This window comes from Diadema setosum, chromosome 9 (assembly GCF_964275005.1).
Source record: "Diadema setosum chromosome 9, eeDiaSeto1, whole genome shotgun sequence".
Classification (NCBI taxonomy): Eukaryota; Metazoa; Echinodermata; class Echinoidea; order Diadematoida; family Diadematidae; genus Diadema; species Diadema setosum.
The window spans coordinates 4,016,507-4,034,879 of NC_092693.1; the positions used below are offsets into that span (position 1 = coordinate 4,016,507).

At 35.5% G+C, this 18,373-nt stretch overlaps 1 protein-coding gene across 1 annotated transcript in view; it reads left to right on the forward strand.

Annotated features, from left to right (window-relative positions):
* The window catches only part of LOC140233113 (kinesin-like protein KIF28P), a 51,617-nt gene extending 36,845 nt beyond the window's left edge, over positions 1 to 14,772 (forward strand). The window contains exons 24-26 of the mRNA XM_072313227.1: positions 119 to 247; positions 6,931 to 7,074; positions 14,320 to 14,772. Coding sequence (XP_072169328.1) covers positions 119 to 247; positions 6,931 to 7,074; positions 14,320 to 14,433 — 387 coding nt within the window. The 3' untranslated portion in view covers positions 14,434 to 14,772. The remainder of the gene's footprint in view (positions 1 to 118; positions 248 to 6,930; positions 7,075 to 14,319) is intronic.
* Positions 14,773 to 18,373: the final 3,601 nt, after the last annotated feature.

Here is an 18,373-nt window from a genome sequence, read left to right on the forward strand (position 1 = left end):
TACAAACTCCATTGTTGGTAGGGTTAGAAGGGAAGGCTAGGGTGTGCCTACTTGGCTTCACTCTTGATATGCATCATCTCTCACTATCTCACTCCCTCTCTCTCTGTCTATATCCCAGGAAATATGCAGGGAGTGGGCAGAGAAGCCACCCGAGCAGCAGGACTTTCAGGCCTTCTACCGCTCAGTCTCGGCGGTTGCCAACTCAACAGGCCAGAAGCTGAAAACAAGGGTGCAGATGCTCAATAAGGTGAGAATTGCACGGAAAATTGCAACCTGCAAACTGGCAGGGGTGACAGAAAGAAGAGAAGGAAAATTGATGAAAGATTTGGCATTTTGCTTTTCAGCCATGTTGCATATAATATGTTTGAAAGTGACTTTTTAGAAAAACACTTGCACTGTCTACAAACAGCTGATTGAATTTTCATGCGTCTGTTTGGTGCAGTGGTGGTTTCAGAGACCAGTGATTACTAGAATTGTTTTCCTCGTATTCAGCAAGCCCTAATGACTCACAGTACAGATTGGCATTAAAAAAGAAAAGAGAAAAGGAAAGTTAAGGAACAGTTTTGGCAAACTAGCTAACCTCCACTTGTGTGAAGTTTTTCAGATGTAGCACCATCCTAGCATTGACAGAGAGTGTTTTGAAAAAACAGAATTTTGAGGTTGTGCACAATTAATCAACAGATTGACAAGCAGTGGATGTTTTATGTGGATGGGAAGGGGTTAGAGTTTCATCTCCAAATATTTTACCTCAAGATTTTTCATCCGGTATTGCAATAGAATTGATAAAAACTCACTTTTTTGCCCATACTATCACTTTAAAAATTGTTGACTTCTGTAACTTTGATGCAGAAGTACCACGCATTGAAACAGCAAGAACTGTCATGTGATGAGTTCAAAAATTCCTCGCCAAGTGTGTTGAGGGTTGAAAATTTCCCATTCCTACTCCGTATAATGTTTCCGGGAATTTAAGATTTGATCACTTTTAATATGAAATAAGTATGTTTTCCTATGTTATTGTGATCTTGAGCCACAGCTAATTCAAGTTTGGTTCCATAAAAGATTAGCTATCAAATTTAGTTTTGGCTGGGTACAGTTAACCAACCATACCTTTTATTTGCAGCTTTGAACCAACCATTTGTGCCAGCTGTATTTTAGGATGATTTCTAATATGTCTTTCAATTGGTGGAATTTTTCTACAGTAGTGATTGTAAAAATATTACAAATGATGCATTATTTTAGCAGCAGTGTATATACCTCATACCCCTTCTTTCCGAATCCACATTTAACTTTCAGTGACTCAATTAAGTGTGACGTGATCAAACAAAAGAGATAACTTCCACATCTGTTTAATTGGTGTGATTGCAGAATGGTCTAATGTGTCATAATAGCATAACAGAATTTTTTTCTCTCTCTCTCTTCATGCAAGCAGTCTTGAGCATACAAAAAAAAAGAGCTTTATATCTATATTAGGTACTAGGAAGACACAAGTCTATGGCATATTGATGTGTTAGACTACACTGCAACAATTTACTTTCTTTTCCACAAATCTGCCACTATCTTCGTAACCAAAGTGATAATCAATAGAAATTAGGGTAATGAAAATATTTACCACAAATGTTTTTAATTTTGCTTTCTTTCTTTCTCTTTTTGGTGACATACGTTAAGTGGTATCCCTGAATAGAAATGCTATGTTAGCATAAGAGGTGATTTTATCTCAATTTGAAATACAGGGAGAGATTGCAGACAGTTTATAGTTTTGGTAAACCACAGTAACAGAGCAAAGCTTTCCTTATATTTTCTGTCTTAACCGTTAATGTATTTCAATAGTTACTGAGATGAAGAGAAATACTTCCTTAACAGTCCCCTCTGACTTTTAAATTGTTTTGTGATGTCCCGTACCAATCACTGTGTACACCACTCTTGACACATGAAAAGAGGCAAATGTACATCTATATAACTTGCCCTTGGTGATCAATTTTCATGTGCTGTGCAAAGTTTGGTCAAATTTGAAGACTGGTACATAATAGGTTGCAAAGAGACCTCAGATTAGAGGAGTGTGTGTGTGTGTGTGTGTGTGTGTGTGTATGTGTGTGATGTGTTATGTGAAAATGATTAAAGTGATTTGTATATGCTGTTGAGCTTATGTCGACATGTGTTCGGTGACTTAGTTCTGATCTGTAATGGTTTGATTATGCCATATATTATTTTCTTTCTTCTAATGTTTTCTTTCTGCCAATATAGCCATTGGTTCATTTACCTTATCTCATGGCAAACTAATGCAGTTATGCATGATACAGTATATATATATATATGTATACAATTCTCTCTGTGGTTTGGTAGGTTAGATTCCATGTATGTATAATTCTTTCTTTTATAATCATTTCCTGCATATGGTTTCATTGGGGGAATTATCAACAGGTTGATTGTAGGAAGTAGGTCATTCTCTCAAATTTAGCAGATTGTGTTAGAAACTTGTCTACCTCTTTGTCATGGGCAAGTTTGGAAATATCAAAGAAGAGCAGAATATTTGAATAACTCCCAATTTCTCAAATATTATATTTTCTACGGTCTGTTGAAGAAATGATTAGATGTGTAGACAATGTTATGAATTGGTATTTAAAAATCAAAGTCATTGAAATTTGATAATTAAGGAAATATTTGATTAATATTTTCACAAACAAGGTTACTAAAATATTTTGTATGTTGTATGCTTTTTAATGAGCCAAATGTGAATATTTGTACGAAGGGAGCTAGGATTTATCACCAAAGTGAGTTTATAGAGTTCTATTCACAGTTTACCATTTATGAAATATTCATGCAGCGACTAATTTTCTCATATAGTGGTATGTGTTACAAAGTAATGTCTTTGCCTTGCCAATATTAGAGAAATTCCGATTGTATTTAAATTTTATTCACAACGTAATAAACTAAAGATTCTTTCTCCTGGCATCTAGAAAGCTTTCTGACCTTGTCCTATCTGGCAAAGACAAATGACTACAGATTGGTCATAGTCATGTTCAAAGGCCAAAATGTGAAAATTTATAAAGCAGATGAATAAACTGCAGATAATCACTTGTGAAGAAGCATAGCTTATGAGTTGGAATATGTTACAATACTTCTTATCTATTGTTTCATATTAATGTTGCGTTTTTTAAAATGACTAAAATTTCCTTCATTTGAAGTTTGCAGAGCAGTCCAAAAACTATTTGACATCATGCAATCATTTCAGTGAGCTGTATATGAGAAAGTTGTATATGTTTCAGCAACAAGTGTTCATGCTAAAGATGATGGCCAACAGACACCTAAAGCAGGAAGGAAAATGCAGCAAAACGTTTGTAAAAGTTATCACATATACATCTTCAGCTCAGTCTTTGTTTTGTGAAATACATTGACTTCCTTTAAATCTATAAGTACTTTATTTTGAAAATAAAATTAACTTTCATGTACTGCTGTCAGGGCATTTTTCTTGCATGTTCTTAAATACTTCAGAATGTGGCAGGATTTAATTCCATTCACAAATTAATCTACAGGACATGTCAAACATTAAGATTTCTTTACATTAACATTCGGCATTGACATCTTTGTGTTTGTTTGCAGTTTATTTATTTATTTATTTTTTTGAGTGAGGGTTGCGGCTCCTATCTCTCATGTTAAGATCATTTTGCAGCATTGGTTTGAGACCACACTTGTGCTGATGCTTGTGGAATGGAAGGGGGAGGGGAGTAGGGTTGGTTCAAATCTGCCAAAAGTTCAGGAGCTAGAGTTTAGAGAAAGAAATCATCGCTTTGCTTTCAAACCTGAAATTAGATTTACATCAAGGTAGGCATTTATAGTGAAATATAAATTTGTGAAATTGTACTGAACAATATGTTTTAATCAGTTACTGGCCAGACATATTATCTATGGACTAAATTCCAAATGGTATGTCTTAATCTCATAAGCAGGCAAATGCAATTTTGGCCAAATTGTAGTGATATTAGCAACCAAGGAGTTCAATATTTTATCCAGGCCCCCTCCTCCTCCAGTCTCCATAAGATTTCATCCGTCCATGTTCATTCTTTTTCCCTGCATGCTGCTAAACCCATCCCAGCATATGCCTCTAATTACTGGCTGGCTGGGATAAGGAGACTCTTGTGTGAAATGCAATGGTGCCCCTTTCTCTGCTCACTTCTGACATGTTTCTCTCTCACGATCAGGTGATACAGGGGCACAACTATGTCCGCAACAAGTCGCCAAACGGACATTCCGACGAGAATGTAAGCCAGTCTTTCCCAACGGCGCAAAACAAGAGGATGCTATATGATAATAGACATCCGGATGGTTGCACCCAGTATACACACGCTTGTAACTACTATAGTTTCTCATGGTCTATTTAACGCCAGACATCCTAGAATATCATACTCCCCACTCTAGATCACTGGAATTTCTGTGTATCATGTGCTAACTGAAACCATATATGGCTTTAATTCAGATTCTGGATCTGTTTTCATTCCTCATGGCACATACCTTCTCTCTTTTTTTTCTATCTTTCTCTCTTCCCGATATAAATGAATGATGTGCAAGCTGATTTTGCAACAATATATTTATATGTCCATCTGAGCCACAAATATTATGGTAAGATATAAGTCCTGCGTGTAATTATGAGAGCAAAGTAAGTCCAGTGTATTTCACGTGGATCATGATGAGTCTCTTATTACAGGAAAATTTTAGTATGTTGTTTTGGGCTTTTACTTCTTGTTGGTTGTAGCATTTCATGAGTTACAAATCGTTTCTCGCATGTATACATGATATACATAATATATCGCCTGAGTGTTCATACATGCACAATGCGCATGTCTGTATTGTGTTAAGCTTGTATGTTACTAGTGATTTAATTATAATCACCATGATGGCAGCCCCACATTGTGTGTGCCGACATGGACTGCCACATTTTACAGTGATATGTCTTTGCTCAATATCTCAACTTTACCGTTCAGTAACATGAACAAGCGATGCTTTGTAGGGGTTTCTAGTGAGAAGCTCCATAATAGTTTCTGACATTAGCAATTAAGCATATTTTGTAAAAATCTGTGTGAGCTGTTTCTTACCTGCAGCATGCAGCAGATTAATAAAAATGTGTTTTGTAATTAATATTCAAGGTTGTAACCGATCAGTGCACAGAAATATAGAGCCTCAAAAGGACGAGAGATCGCATTGAATGGTACTCAACCTTGACTGAAACTCCCGTCAGGAAATGGAAAGTTTTCAGAGAATGGCCTTGGCACTGAAAGATGATATGATGAATGCTAGGCACAAGAACTTGTCTCACTTCCAAGGAGGCAAATTTTATGTAACATAGCAGAGTTTTTATGCCTCTGCCACGAAGTGGTGCCGGAGGCATTATACTCTCCTGAAACAAAATAGAATAAAAAGAAAGTAATTACATATGCAGAAAACAAAGCTCAAGAGTTGACAGTGGAAGGGCTTGTATTGCGGAGAGCATTTCTACAATTTCACAATGGTGAATGAACCAATGTTTGTGGACCTCTATGAGTTGTTAGCAAAGTAGCTTACAAGATAACTTGTAGCATGTTTTTACAGTTCCTTAAATGGCTTTGTTTTTATATATGTTTATATGTGTGAAGGTGCTTCCTGGGAGTATGTGGTACAGTAGAGCAACATACTTTTATCTATTGCATTACAGGTGTACAGCTGCTTATATCTCTTCCAAATGATCATGTACCCAATTAAGCATTTGGTCTGTTAGATTAGTCCTGTCAAACTTTCAATGCTGATAGTGACCAGAGGGAAGGCATGATAGCTACCCTTTTTATGATATCTGTGGAAGAATTTTTGAGAGATTGCATGGTAAGGACATTTCTTATTTTGCCATGCTATGCTGATAGAGTTGTAAACACTAAGTGGAGGAAACTGCAGTAGAAATGAATTGGCTGAAAAACTGAGCAATTTTGGAATTTCCTCAAAACTGAAATTTTGATATCTTACCAGGTACTTCCTCTTGGAATTTTAAAGTATAGGAAAGCATTCTCTTAAATAGATTCAGAGTACAAGCCAATTTACCTATATGAGTGGTGTTAGTGTGATGCATTGTCTTGAAATCATCTGTTTCAAAAAGTGTTGTACATATATCCTTCAGTCTGGAAACTTGTTTAAATGGAAACTACAAAGTTTTCAATTTTATGCCATATCCTCTCATATTCTTGAACCCATCCTTGTGTCAAACAAACAAACAAAAAAAGAATTTGCATCAAACAAACAAACAAAAAAAAAAGAAAAATGCTTTTAAAACTATTGCGGTCACACATCAAACTTGTAGGTCTACAAAGAGAATTGCAAAGCATTCCATTTTACAAGTGATAAACAATATCACATATTTTTTTTTTTTTTGGGGGGGGTCTTAAAGCAATATTTGCACAATATGAAAGACATGGAAAGAGAGATGAGAGAGAGAGAGAGAAAGAGAAAAGAGGGAGAGAGAGTATTACTGGTAGAAAACACAAGAAGCCTATCTGTATACATGGTTACCAATTGTAGATTGAAGTTATTTGTTTGTTTGTTTTCTGTGAATGCCACGTAGATGTCAGAAATGGTGATTTAGATAGGAGTTTGTGCAAAATGCAATGGAGTGTCAATAAACATCACCTGCACCACAAATACATTCCCAGAACCATGCTTGGGATGTGGTTTGTGGTAAAATGTAGCATGTCATCCATCTTTTTCATGGGCCAGCTATTGATGGAGCAGTGATACCTTATTGATGGGCAGTGAAAATCTCCCGTAAATTGGGACTCTAAACTGTATCATAGAAATGAAGCAATTGTTTGTTTTTTTTTGCTGCTTCAATGCATTTGAAATCCTTTTTGCACTTTGCAAAATTTTTCCCCGAGGTTGGTACCCCGGTATCTGATTTTCATCATTTCACACAAACAGGAGGACACAGTTAGCGTGTTCAGTTTTGAGCTAGATCCCGATCATCGAGTGAGCGAGGGTTCGGCTAACGGCCCCACCGCCTCCAATGGCCACAATGCCGCGCCATCTCCGAACCTGGCAAACGGAAGATCTGCCTCACCCGATGTAAGAAACCATGGCGACTCCCACCCGTCTCCCCCCAGGGGGAGAAGAATCTGTAGCCCACTTGTGTATTCTCCCTCACTCGCTGGCTCTACTTATTCATGTCAAGGCTCATGCCAAGCTTACACTTGCTCCTGTTCTCCAATCAAAACAAAAAAGTCGGGAGGATTCTACAAACTGTGTGACTTTCGCAGCTATTATTCATCGCTCATAAGTTTCCTCTATTTTGCAGTCTCAAGAACAAAAATTCACGCTTTCTTCCGCCCACTGACACTTCCAATACTTTAGGGAGAACAAATGATAAGCTTTTTCCTATAATAGCAAAGAGTAACATATGCTTCTTTTCCCAGCACAGCTAACTTTTTATCTTTCACAGCACTGAACTAAGTCAACTTTTGTTACACTACTAAGCGCTATGTACATGCTTGCATCGCCTGTAGCACTGATGTAGTATGCATGCTTCCATGTTAATACTTGAAAATGCCACTGCGTCATTCTCAAGAGATGCTGGGTATTTTCATGTTAAACTGTAAATAATATTACTCAACATGTTTACACTCTATTAATGCCTTTGAGCACCATACCTTGTTTTCGTGCTAATGTAACACAGGCTGCAACTATGATTACTCCTCACTTAACTTTTCTTTGCCTAAAAATCTAAATGTGCTGATGTGTGCAGAATGTGTATACTTGCCTTTAAAAAAAGATATGCACTTCAACATGTTACAGTGACATGTAGATTTTCTCACTTTAATTCAACAAATTGTTCAACTTAACACCTGTGTATGTACTCACATGTCTGTTGTTACATTTTTCTTTTGTCCATGTAATTTCAGACACTTTATTCAATTGGAGCTCTTGTTTGGATATATATATATTTTTTGTGTGTTTACTTCTTTCTCCCAGATGTTAACTGCATGTTGATTTTACAGGGCATTTTCCCAACTACCAACATCTTGTTATCCTTTTCCAGTCTGAGATGGTTGCATGGCAAGAACAGACTTTAATGTTTGTGATGTGTATCAGTGTGTGATTTGCCATAGGTGTATGGCAAACAAGATTTAATGAAAGTGTATGTTACGGCTGTATGTGCAGACTGTGAGAATGTATGTAATTCTACTAGATTATATACCAATATTTGGCAATAAGGCCTTGTTCTTTCATGCTTTACGAGCAGGAGGTATCAAGACACCAATCATTTGACAAAATCTTATATTTCCCCTCTTCTACTCAAATCCCTGTTATGTTTATTTCCTGAAAAAAAAAAATGTTGATGTGGAAGGGGCATTGAGGATTTGGTGGTAGCTTTGCAGTGTGTTTGCAAAGATTTGTATGATCTCAGATATCTTTTCTTTCCAAATCTCAGCCTATTATGTAATGCCCGCTTTCCATCACAAATGTTTACCAAAAAGAGGTTGGTTGTGTGGGATGGATGAATAATTGCATATTCATGGTAAAAAAAGAAAGAAAGATGTGTGGTTCTTATAATGTTTGTATCTTGACATGATAACTGTATCAACAAATTCATAACATGTTCCGCATTTTAAATGCTTATTTTTAAGTTTTAGTCAGCTGCTTCCAAAAAGGGGGGGGGGGGGGGGTGGTACAAATCTGTTATACTGTACTGTGACTGTCTTTCATGTCAAAACTACCTCAGTGTTTTAGCCCTCACCTCACATTCTTAAAAAAAAAAACAATAATAATAATAAAAAAAAAATAATAATGATAATAATAATAATAATAATAATAATAATAATAATAATAATTATGTATATATGTATATATATATATATATATATATATATATATATATATATATATATATACTGCACTACATTTTTGTTCAGACTTTGCTCTGATACAATCTGAAACTACTGTATGATAATTGGCTGTCATGATAAAGGAGAAAAGGTTTCTGTTGTGTTGCCATGTTCTGCACTTTTCAAATCATAACCAAAAACGAAGAGAAAATTATAGAGAAAAAGCAAAGAGAGGTATTTTGTGCAAGAAGTCTTGCAAAAAAATGGCTGTCGTTTTTATATGACGTTATATGACTTCAGTATTTACACTTGGATGAACTCAGTTTAGGCCTCTGCAGGTAGGGTATCAATGAGCCTTTTTTTGTGTGTGTGTGTTCCAATTACAGTCTGTAAGATGGGCAGTATTAACAGAATATAAAATGACTCATAGGTATGATGAAAACAAGATGAATTGGATAAAAGACTAATGACTGTAATTTCTTTCAAATCATATCAAATTATTGGCCAATTCACAAAGCTATTGAGTAGCTGCACATACGTATCATAGATGGGCAGTGAGAAACATGCCCCCACACACACTCATAGCATGTTCTGCACTATTTATGCGATCCACTGGGCATTGTCCATGGGGTATTGTATTCTACATTTGTATTGGTATTGAACCCAGGGCAATTGATCAAAATTTAAGTAATGAGGTGAAGACCTTTTGTACATTGATTAAGAATTAAACATGCTGTAGATTTTTCGCTGGCAAACAATTTGTTGCCCATGGATTTTTTTTAAAAGATTAATATGTATGTATATCATTTTTTTTTTTTTTTTTTGGTCTGAGATGCACCTAAGAATGAAGTCCAAAACCTTCAAGGTCAAAGTTCACTGAAAGTGAATCACCCATTGTTATCCTTGAATCATGTGCTAAATACCCCAGTCTTCTCAGCAATCGCTGCTACTCTCTTGCCGCTGTTCACACTTATGTTTTGGCCCACACCACGTACAGAGACCAAGTCCCCTGTCACACTCTGTCCTGTTTGTATTTCTCGTTTGTAGATGCAACAGGTTCAAGCGGCGGCTACGGGAAAGAAACCTCAGTCGGGTGTTTGTGCTGTTATGTAGCCTTTTGCCGCAAATGTGAGGAAAATTTGGAATGAAATGTGTGTCTTCTTCTCCATCTGGAGATGCCTGCCGCTGTTAATGCCCATATCGACTCCAACCTCAAATTTTGCTTGCATGCCTTCTCACTGGGTTATATGGGATCTGTCTCTCTATCTCTCTCTCTCTCCAACTCCATCTATATCTGTTTGATTCTGCCAAGCATTTGAGTATTTAATCCTTCTTGATGATTATCTGCATGTCAAGAGAAAATATATCTTTCCCTCAGAGTTGAATAGACCAGTTTGTCAATGTAAACCTTCTATTAAATACAAAACGATTTAAAGCTGTTGGTTGCTTGCATATACTCATAAGCATTAATGATTACGTCCTTGTGGTCACGTTAATCATAAATTCAGTTCATTATATTCAAGTTAATTAATATTTCCTGTTGGGACCTACTAATGAGGCACTGAATTACTGCATCAAAATACAATTTGATATTTGGAATTCATTGTGCTTATTGATTTTTTTTTTTTTTTTTTTTGGCCACGTTGTGCCATGCATATCTTTGGTTGTTAAAAACTCTAGACATAATTTAGTAAACTGGTCTATGGCAACTCTCTTCATTCAGTGATTATGCTAAAGATCTATAGTTTACCTCTTTTAAACTGCTATCATCATACATATACTATTACTCATTATGAAATTCTGAATGTACTTCAATATTTCAAGTGTGTGAGTGTGTGTTTGTGTGTTTATATGTGTGTATCAGATATGTGTGATGTTGTCATGCTGCCATTACTGTATCATCAATTTGGATGCAGAATGTGTGATGAAATTCAGATGATTTGAAGAAGTATATGCCAGATAAACTTCAGTTGCTGAAAAGAGCAATGTTATGATATGCCCCTTTTTCTGAATAATCAGACAGTTGTGTTGATATTTTTGTCTCTGCTTTCTATCCAAGCTTAAGAGGTGCCTCACCTCTAAAAAAAAAAAAAAATAAAAAAAAATAAATTATTTTGTTTCACTCGTTTCTAAGTATTTGTATTTTGAGCTCTTTTTAAAGCAGTTTCATATTTACTTGGTTTCATTTTGATCACTTTTTTGTTAACTTTCATTGCAATGTATGTTTGAAGCTTTCATGTGCAAATTATTCACTGTATGATGGCTTTAAACTGCTGGTACTGTCATTGCTGTACACCTAAATTATCACTCATGACACATCAGTTGATGAAAGTATATGATGGATATCGTGTCTTTTCAGTGTATTCATGTAGCATGAAATTTTATTCAAAAGTTTCACAAAATCAGTCACAGTCTTCCATGCAAATTAGATGAAGTGATAATGTCATTACCGCACCAGTCTTCCGCTGACCTAAACACAGATCTACACAGATTAAATAGTTTTAATCAATTCAAATAGAAAAAAAAAAGTTATTCATTACATCAGTGTGCTCTCGAGATATATTGACTGTACCATATTAAAAGTTTTAAGGGGCAGGGTGGTATCTTTACAATGATTAATGAAGTGATTTGTGTTTGTTCATAACATACTGGAGACTTGTGAGGTCATGACATTGACCATCTAATCTAAATGTGTTTGATGTGATGAATATTACCATTTTGTGGAAGCATGACATGTTATGTACAATTCCCAAACTTCCTCATTCTTACTTGCCATGGCCCATATATTAAATGAAACTGGCACCATTCTGTTAGCTTGTTGAAACTTGTCCTAAGTATACTTGGGCACGTGTCTGTGGGAAATTTGTGTTACAGCAAAGTCAGTGGGTCCTCAATAGGTTGAAAAACTTTGATATGGAGTAGAGTTCCACTTCAGTGCAGAGCACTGCCATCAATATCCTATTGAGAATGTTTGTCCAACAGCTTTTAATATGAGATCTTCTTTATTGTTGTCAGGAATTTCATTGTGAAATAGGAAGTCAGCATACAATGAGTTTCATAATGTGATCATTTGCACAAATTTATTATTCCCACGACCCAATCCTGCAGTTGACTGTTCACAAGTAGTCAGCTACAGAAATTCTTTCATACCAATCCATTAAAAAGTACAATTAGTACATGTGTGCGAAGTTGCAGCAGGCCTCAAGTTATAGGATTGTTCCACAGCTGTCAGTGGGAAACTACTCACAAGGTCTGAATGCATTGTGAGAATTGACTATAATATTAGCTGCTACTAACACGCATTTTCACCACTTATTGCTAGTGATTCTATATGCCAATGACTGTCAAATGCAAAGACCTAAAAAAGAAATGCATGTTTACCTTTTATTAGCAATGCTCTATGAGTTGTCAGCATTCATCTCAGTATTAACTGCTTGGCAAATTTACCTGATTTTGTTTTGAACATTTTGTTGCAATTGTAATGTCAATCCATTTCAGTTGTGATTTCAATCCTTTTTTTTTATTAGGATGTGCAAACGACTGATACTTTTTATATTCAAAGACTAGATGAGATAACGTACAATATCAGTATTTCATGTGTATGCTGGAAATATTGTAATATATGCTGTTAGCATAAATGTGATATGAGTGAATTATCAAAGATCACTATCTTCCATTTTAATTTTGAGAAATATTTCAGTTAATCAGCAGCTATAACTTTCAGTTTCTCTTTTGACCATGAACATGATGGCAAAGAGAGACATGAATTTCATACTACTTGCCTTTATACCTACCACATTTTCTCCTGAATTTCCTATCAAAGATGCTATTCTCCATGTCTATGAATTAATGAAAATATAAACCCTAATTGTGTGCTCAAAGTACATGTCACTCATGCATTCCTTTAATCATCCTGCCTTCCCCTGGATCATACATTGAACATCATTGCTTTTGCCTTAATGTCATGACTTGATACTTTACGTCTTTGCATTCATTATATTTCTCCACTTGCGGCTTTCTAGTGAATATTGTCTTGTCCTTTCATTTTCATTCCATACAGTAATAGTAATTGTCTTGCCAATTATCAAAATGAATGACTGTTATTATATATATATATATAATATTATATATCTGGTGCATGCAGGATCATGGCACAGTTAAGATAATTTCATGTCACTGCCAATAAATTGTCAGCAAAGCACGAGCAACATGTCACATTCACGCATCAAAAGACAGTAGCCTATATAGCACCTTGATTTTCATCTAGGTTGTGTTGTTATATAGTACCCATCTCCCAGATCGTTGGTCACCTACTGTATATTGCACTTCCCAAGGGAATCATATGCAAATATGACCACAAAAGAAGAGTTACAGTGAGAATCTGATAACAAAATTATGACCATCTAAGGGATAGTGAATCAGTCTTCTATAACATCCAACAGTTACCTTCAAAATGTTTTCTCTTTTATTTTAACATGATGCATCTTCATGAAGAATTTTAATGTTTTGTACTGGTAACAAAGACCAAACATTGTTGATTTTGTGGAATTAGAATGAAAGAGTGAATATTCCCTCTGTTTAAGAACTTATCTCCATAGTGCATGTAGAGTAGTATCTTGAAGAAATTGATGAAATGTGTGTGTAAGGTACCCCCTCCCAAAAAAAAAAAGACCCCCAAATTAGGGACCACAGTAAGGAGCATATCTCTCCTACAAAAAGCTCATTTTAGATACCAAGAAGCAGTCATATTTTATAGCTTGCTTCAAATTTATATGGTCATAATTTTGTTCTCAAATTCCTCTGAACTTTTACCGCTGAACTGCCTTTCATTCAAGACAACAATTGTGTTGGAGCAAATCATTCAAATGTACTGTTCCATTGTCACTGGATGTACATCAGAAAGTTGATATCAGTTCTGTTCATCTGTACAAGTGAAAAGCAAATAACATCAACAAGCCCACTGTGACAGATTGGCTGAGTAAATAATAGTGCTTTATGATCATGTCAAACAGAATATATAATACTTCAGAATATATATACCAGAGACAAAGTTTGGAATCGAGGAGGAATATGCAGTCAAGCAGAAGATTTTGTCTCATTGGCAACAGTCTAATCAATATCTCACATTTTTATTGTCATATCAATGGGAACTGCAATGTAATCACACAGAAGGTCTGTCCAATACATTGCTGACTCTTTTGCATTGTTCTAGCTAAAATATGTTTGGTTTTAAATCACTAGCATGAAGGATTTGATGAAGTATTAGATTTAGGAGAGTAAAGTGGGGATCATTCATGGAAAATACAATAATGGTTTAACTAATCCACTTTATCGAAAACAAGATCACAAGTCAAATATCAGAATTGGTGTAACTGAGCATATTTACTTAGCATGTGGGCGGTAGATTAAATCTAGCTGTGATAGCATCTTACTTTGTCAATTCACCATGTTGACCATGCTGTGTTCTTGTCTTTCTCTTTTCCTGTAGCTTATGCACCTACAGCAATCCAAGTCTGGCGGAAGTAACAGCTCCACTGTTGTCAGAACAAACACCAACGGCGAGAAGGTTTCAGGAGGAAGCAAAGCCTGCATTGTCATGTGACCTGACAGACAAACAGGACACATGGACTGACAAAAGAGTGAAACAGAAGATTTATGATGTAACAGCAATGGATTGGAGGACTGATGGAAAAAGGGGGAAAATTGATGCTCCTCTTCATGAACATATCTCCTGTACATGATGCAGGTGTAGTTTTGAGTGTAACCATTGGAGACTGCTGCTCTGTACTGTGAAGAAAAAGTTTATGCACTTGCTCATAATAACGCTAACATTTGAAAATATTGTTTTCTTTTACAGTGCCCAGTTGAAGAATTCTCCGGGCACAATGTGCATCTGAACAGTTTCTAGGAAATATCTGTGACTTTGTAGTAGCTTATTTCATTCTAAGGATTAAGAGTTTTTTTGGTTTTTGGGTTTTTATTGGTCAGCCTAATAGTGCAACGAAACAAACTCACATTAGCCCTTTTGGATCCACTGCCTAGAAATGCCCATACACAGTATTAGTGTAGCTGTCCATGGTTCTGACAGAATTAAGCACAGGGCTCACATGTTATCCTGTGACCTATTCCTGCATGCATGCCAGTTTTTTAATGTAAAAGACTTCAGTTTTGCAAAATGCATCATGACTTCAAAAATTAATTAACAAGCATGCTCCAGCTCAACTTTATCTCATGTCCTCAGTATCAGCTTTTGGTGTCTTCCAAGCATTTCACAAGAAACGTTGTTCGTCAGCAGTCCAAACAAATCGTACCTTGAACAATATTAAGTCTCTGTGTTGAGATGATGAATGCAGCCGTCCCTGGAATTTTCTACCTGTTCATCTAGGATGGAACAAACTCTGCTGCTAACCTGGCTTTGTAATGTAAGGTGTAGCTCTTTTTATAAATTGCTGTATGGATTCATAGTGATATAAACAAAAATTCCTAAATCAGTTCCGAGCTGATTGATATTCTCATAAACGTCTGCCCAACTGTTGAGCACTGAGCAGAGTATTAGAATCACCTCTTCATTGAAATCAATTTTCTTGATGCTTCAGTGCCTACATTGCAGGGAAATTAAGCAACTCCACTTCAGAAATTTGTCAGCTTGGGATTTCAGTAATTAGATGAGAGATTAATCAGTCCATCGTAGAATGTTGATGGATTTCTGAGAATGTATTTATGAAGTATTTCTTGCAGAGATCATTGATCCGCTGCAGCTGTAAAGTAATGTATTCAGTACATCCCCTACATTACTTTATGAAAAAGTGTGCTACTGACTTCAAAAAACAGTGCTTGACAATAGCGATCACCCAGTGTTAATGTGTTTAAAGAAAAGGGATGGTTGAAATGGCTAACCCTTGTAATTTCTAATTAGATACAGAAACATTTTTATGTAACAGTTTGTTTGTTTGTTTGTTTCCTCTTGTGATATGTGGTTAATCTTTCATGTGTACCCAGTTACATAATTACCATTTTGTATGATGTTGCACAGTTGTCATTTTGTGTGATGTGATATATTCCTTGTTGCCTTGTTGGAGATTGATAAATTAGTTGTCATTTTTTTAGTTCTACAAACATCATGTACAAGGTACGAAAGCTCTAAAATAGATTGTTTTGAAAACATTTTTGCGATGTAAAAAAAAAGAACAGAGGAAATGTTTGAACAAAAATGGACAATATAAAACTGACTGACTGACAATCATTAGTCAGGTCAGACCATGGTAGTATTTCTGTGGTCAGACATGACAAGATATTTACCTGAAGAAATCATTGCTAATTCTAAAGTTCACCACGGATAAGATATTTCAAAGGCAGTGTGCTCTTAGTGTCCCATTAGGACACATTCTTTATGTGCAAAACATTAACCCAAATCAGGCCACCACACACGCATTTACGGCATCTTAAGAGACCAGTTACTTTTCCACATCAGTGCATTCAAATGGACAGCTCTCAAAACAACTATTGGGTATTCTTTATTGGCAAACAAGAAATGCAATATGGACAAGTTATGTAACATTTTAAAGAGGGAAAAAAACATTGTCTTCATCTACTGCATTCAATTCATTCAATGACGATAGCAACTTCATCATCTTCTGGATATCCCATATGTGACCTCTGGAGGTTTAAACCAACTAAGGGATATCCTGGGGTTTTTTTTAGCCTGATATGGGTTAAAAGCAAATATAAAGCATATTTCTCTCTCTCTCTGTTTCTAAAATATAACAAATTCTTTTTTTTTCTGAATGCTGCCATGAAATAACAAAAAAAAAATATGCCTTTTGGGTACCTCCTCTGAATTGCTTGTATTGGAATAAGAATGAAACCCATGCTTGCAGTCTGCACACTTTCTCATGTGCTGTGCTCATGAAATTTTGATGAATTACATGTAAATTGCATGGAAGGTGCAGTCATGTACAAGTTGTATTCATATCTGATAGAAATTGTGTTGATATATATATTTGTTACTGTGATATATTTAAACAGATTATCTTTCCTGCCTTTAAGAGAAAAAAATGTTTATTTTCCAAGAGTAATACAATATCTGTCTGTACATAGAGAATGGGTGTGTGAATGTGAGTGTGTGTATGTGTGTGTGTGTATGTGTAATATCAGCTATGCAAATATGCAATATTGATATGTGTGTACAAGAGTGTGTAGCCTGTAGCTGTGCTATATGAACTGTGTTCACAATGGATGTATATTTCCACATATTGTGTGATCTACTGATGAATGAATTCATATACAGTAGATGTGAATATGATTCCTTCTGATGCTCAGGCAAAGACTACTTTCCTGTGCAAGTTAAAGGGATCGTACAGTTTTGGTTGAGACCTAATTTCAGGTTTCTAACATTTTTTTTGTGAGATAATGAGAAACCTCTTATGAAATATCAAAGAGCATGTAATTCTATAAGGAATTCAATGTTTATTTGATGAAAATTGGTTTTGAAATGGCTGATATATCCAGAAAAGGGCGATTCTAATAAAGTGTGGGACCCACACTTTATTATGATCGCTTTGGTTTACTTTGTTTTTGGATGTTTCAGCTATTCCAAACCCGACTTTCATCAAATAAACTTTCAATTCCTCCTAAAATGGTATGCTCTGTACTATATCATAAGTGTTTTCTTGGTATCTTGCTGAAAATTAAAAGCCCAATTCTCATCTCCACCAATACTGTACCATCCCTTTAACAATTTCTATTTATGTACCTGGAAATATTTGTGATATTTCTATCACAAAAATGAATGAATTTAGGAAGCATATCTTTTGTGAAGAAATATCAGTTTAATATACATAAATCCTGTTAATGTGAGATGTATCTCGGAAATTACTTCCTGACTTTTGCTTTATATTTAATGGGAATGTCATGTACATATTGCATTAAATCTTTAGTAAGCATTATTTTGTGCATTGTTTTATAAAGCATTTGTAATTATGAATATGCCGTTATTGATCTCTTCCTGGTCCACATGCTGGTCTGTTTGTTCTATCAGTAAAAAATTATGGTATTGTGGCAGCAAAGTCAAGTTAAAGGGAAGTGGTAACATACATTTTGATGAGAAGATACATGTACTGTGATATTTCAATCGATACAAGTCATTAACTGAAAGTTTTCAGTGTAGTGATCTAAATATTTTGGATTATTCATTGTTTATGATGGTGAAGATGATTTTGGGGTAAAATGAGTAACTTCTCTGGCATGTTTTTGATACTTTTGTATGTCACTCTGTCGTGAATGTCCTGGACAGAATTTTGTACGTGGGACAACAAAATGAGGGAGGACTACGAAATGATTCTGCAATGTATATAGACAAATATCTCAGTATCTGCAATACATGGTGGTATCTTTCAGAATACAGGTGTTGTATATTTTCATTCTGAGCTAATCATTGTATGGACAAACCAAACCTGTCTTATCAACATTCCTGTCTAAATGCATGTATTTGATCTTTGATGAAAGAACAATGCTTTAGAGAAAACAAACAAAACAACAAACTA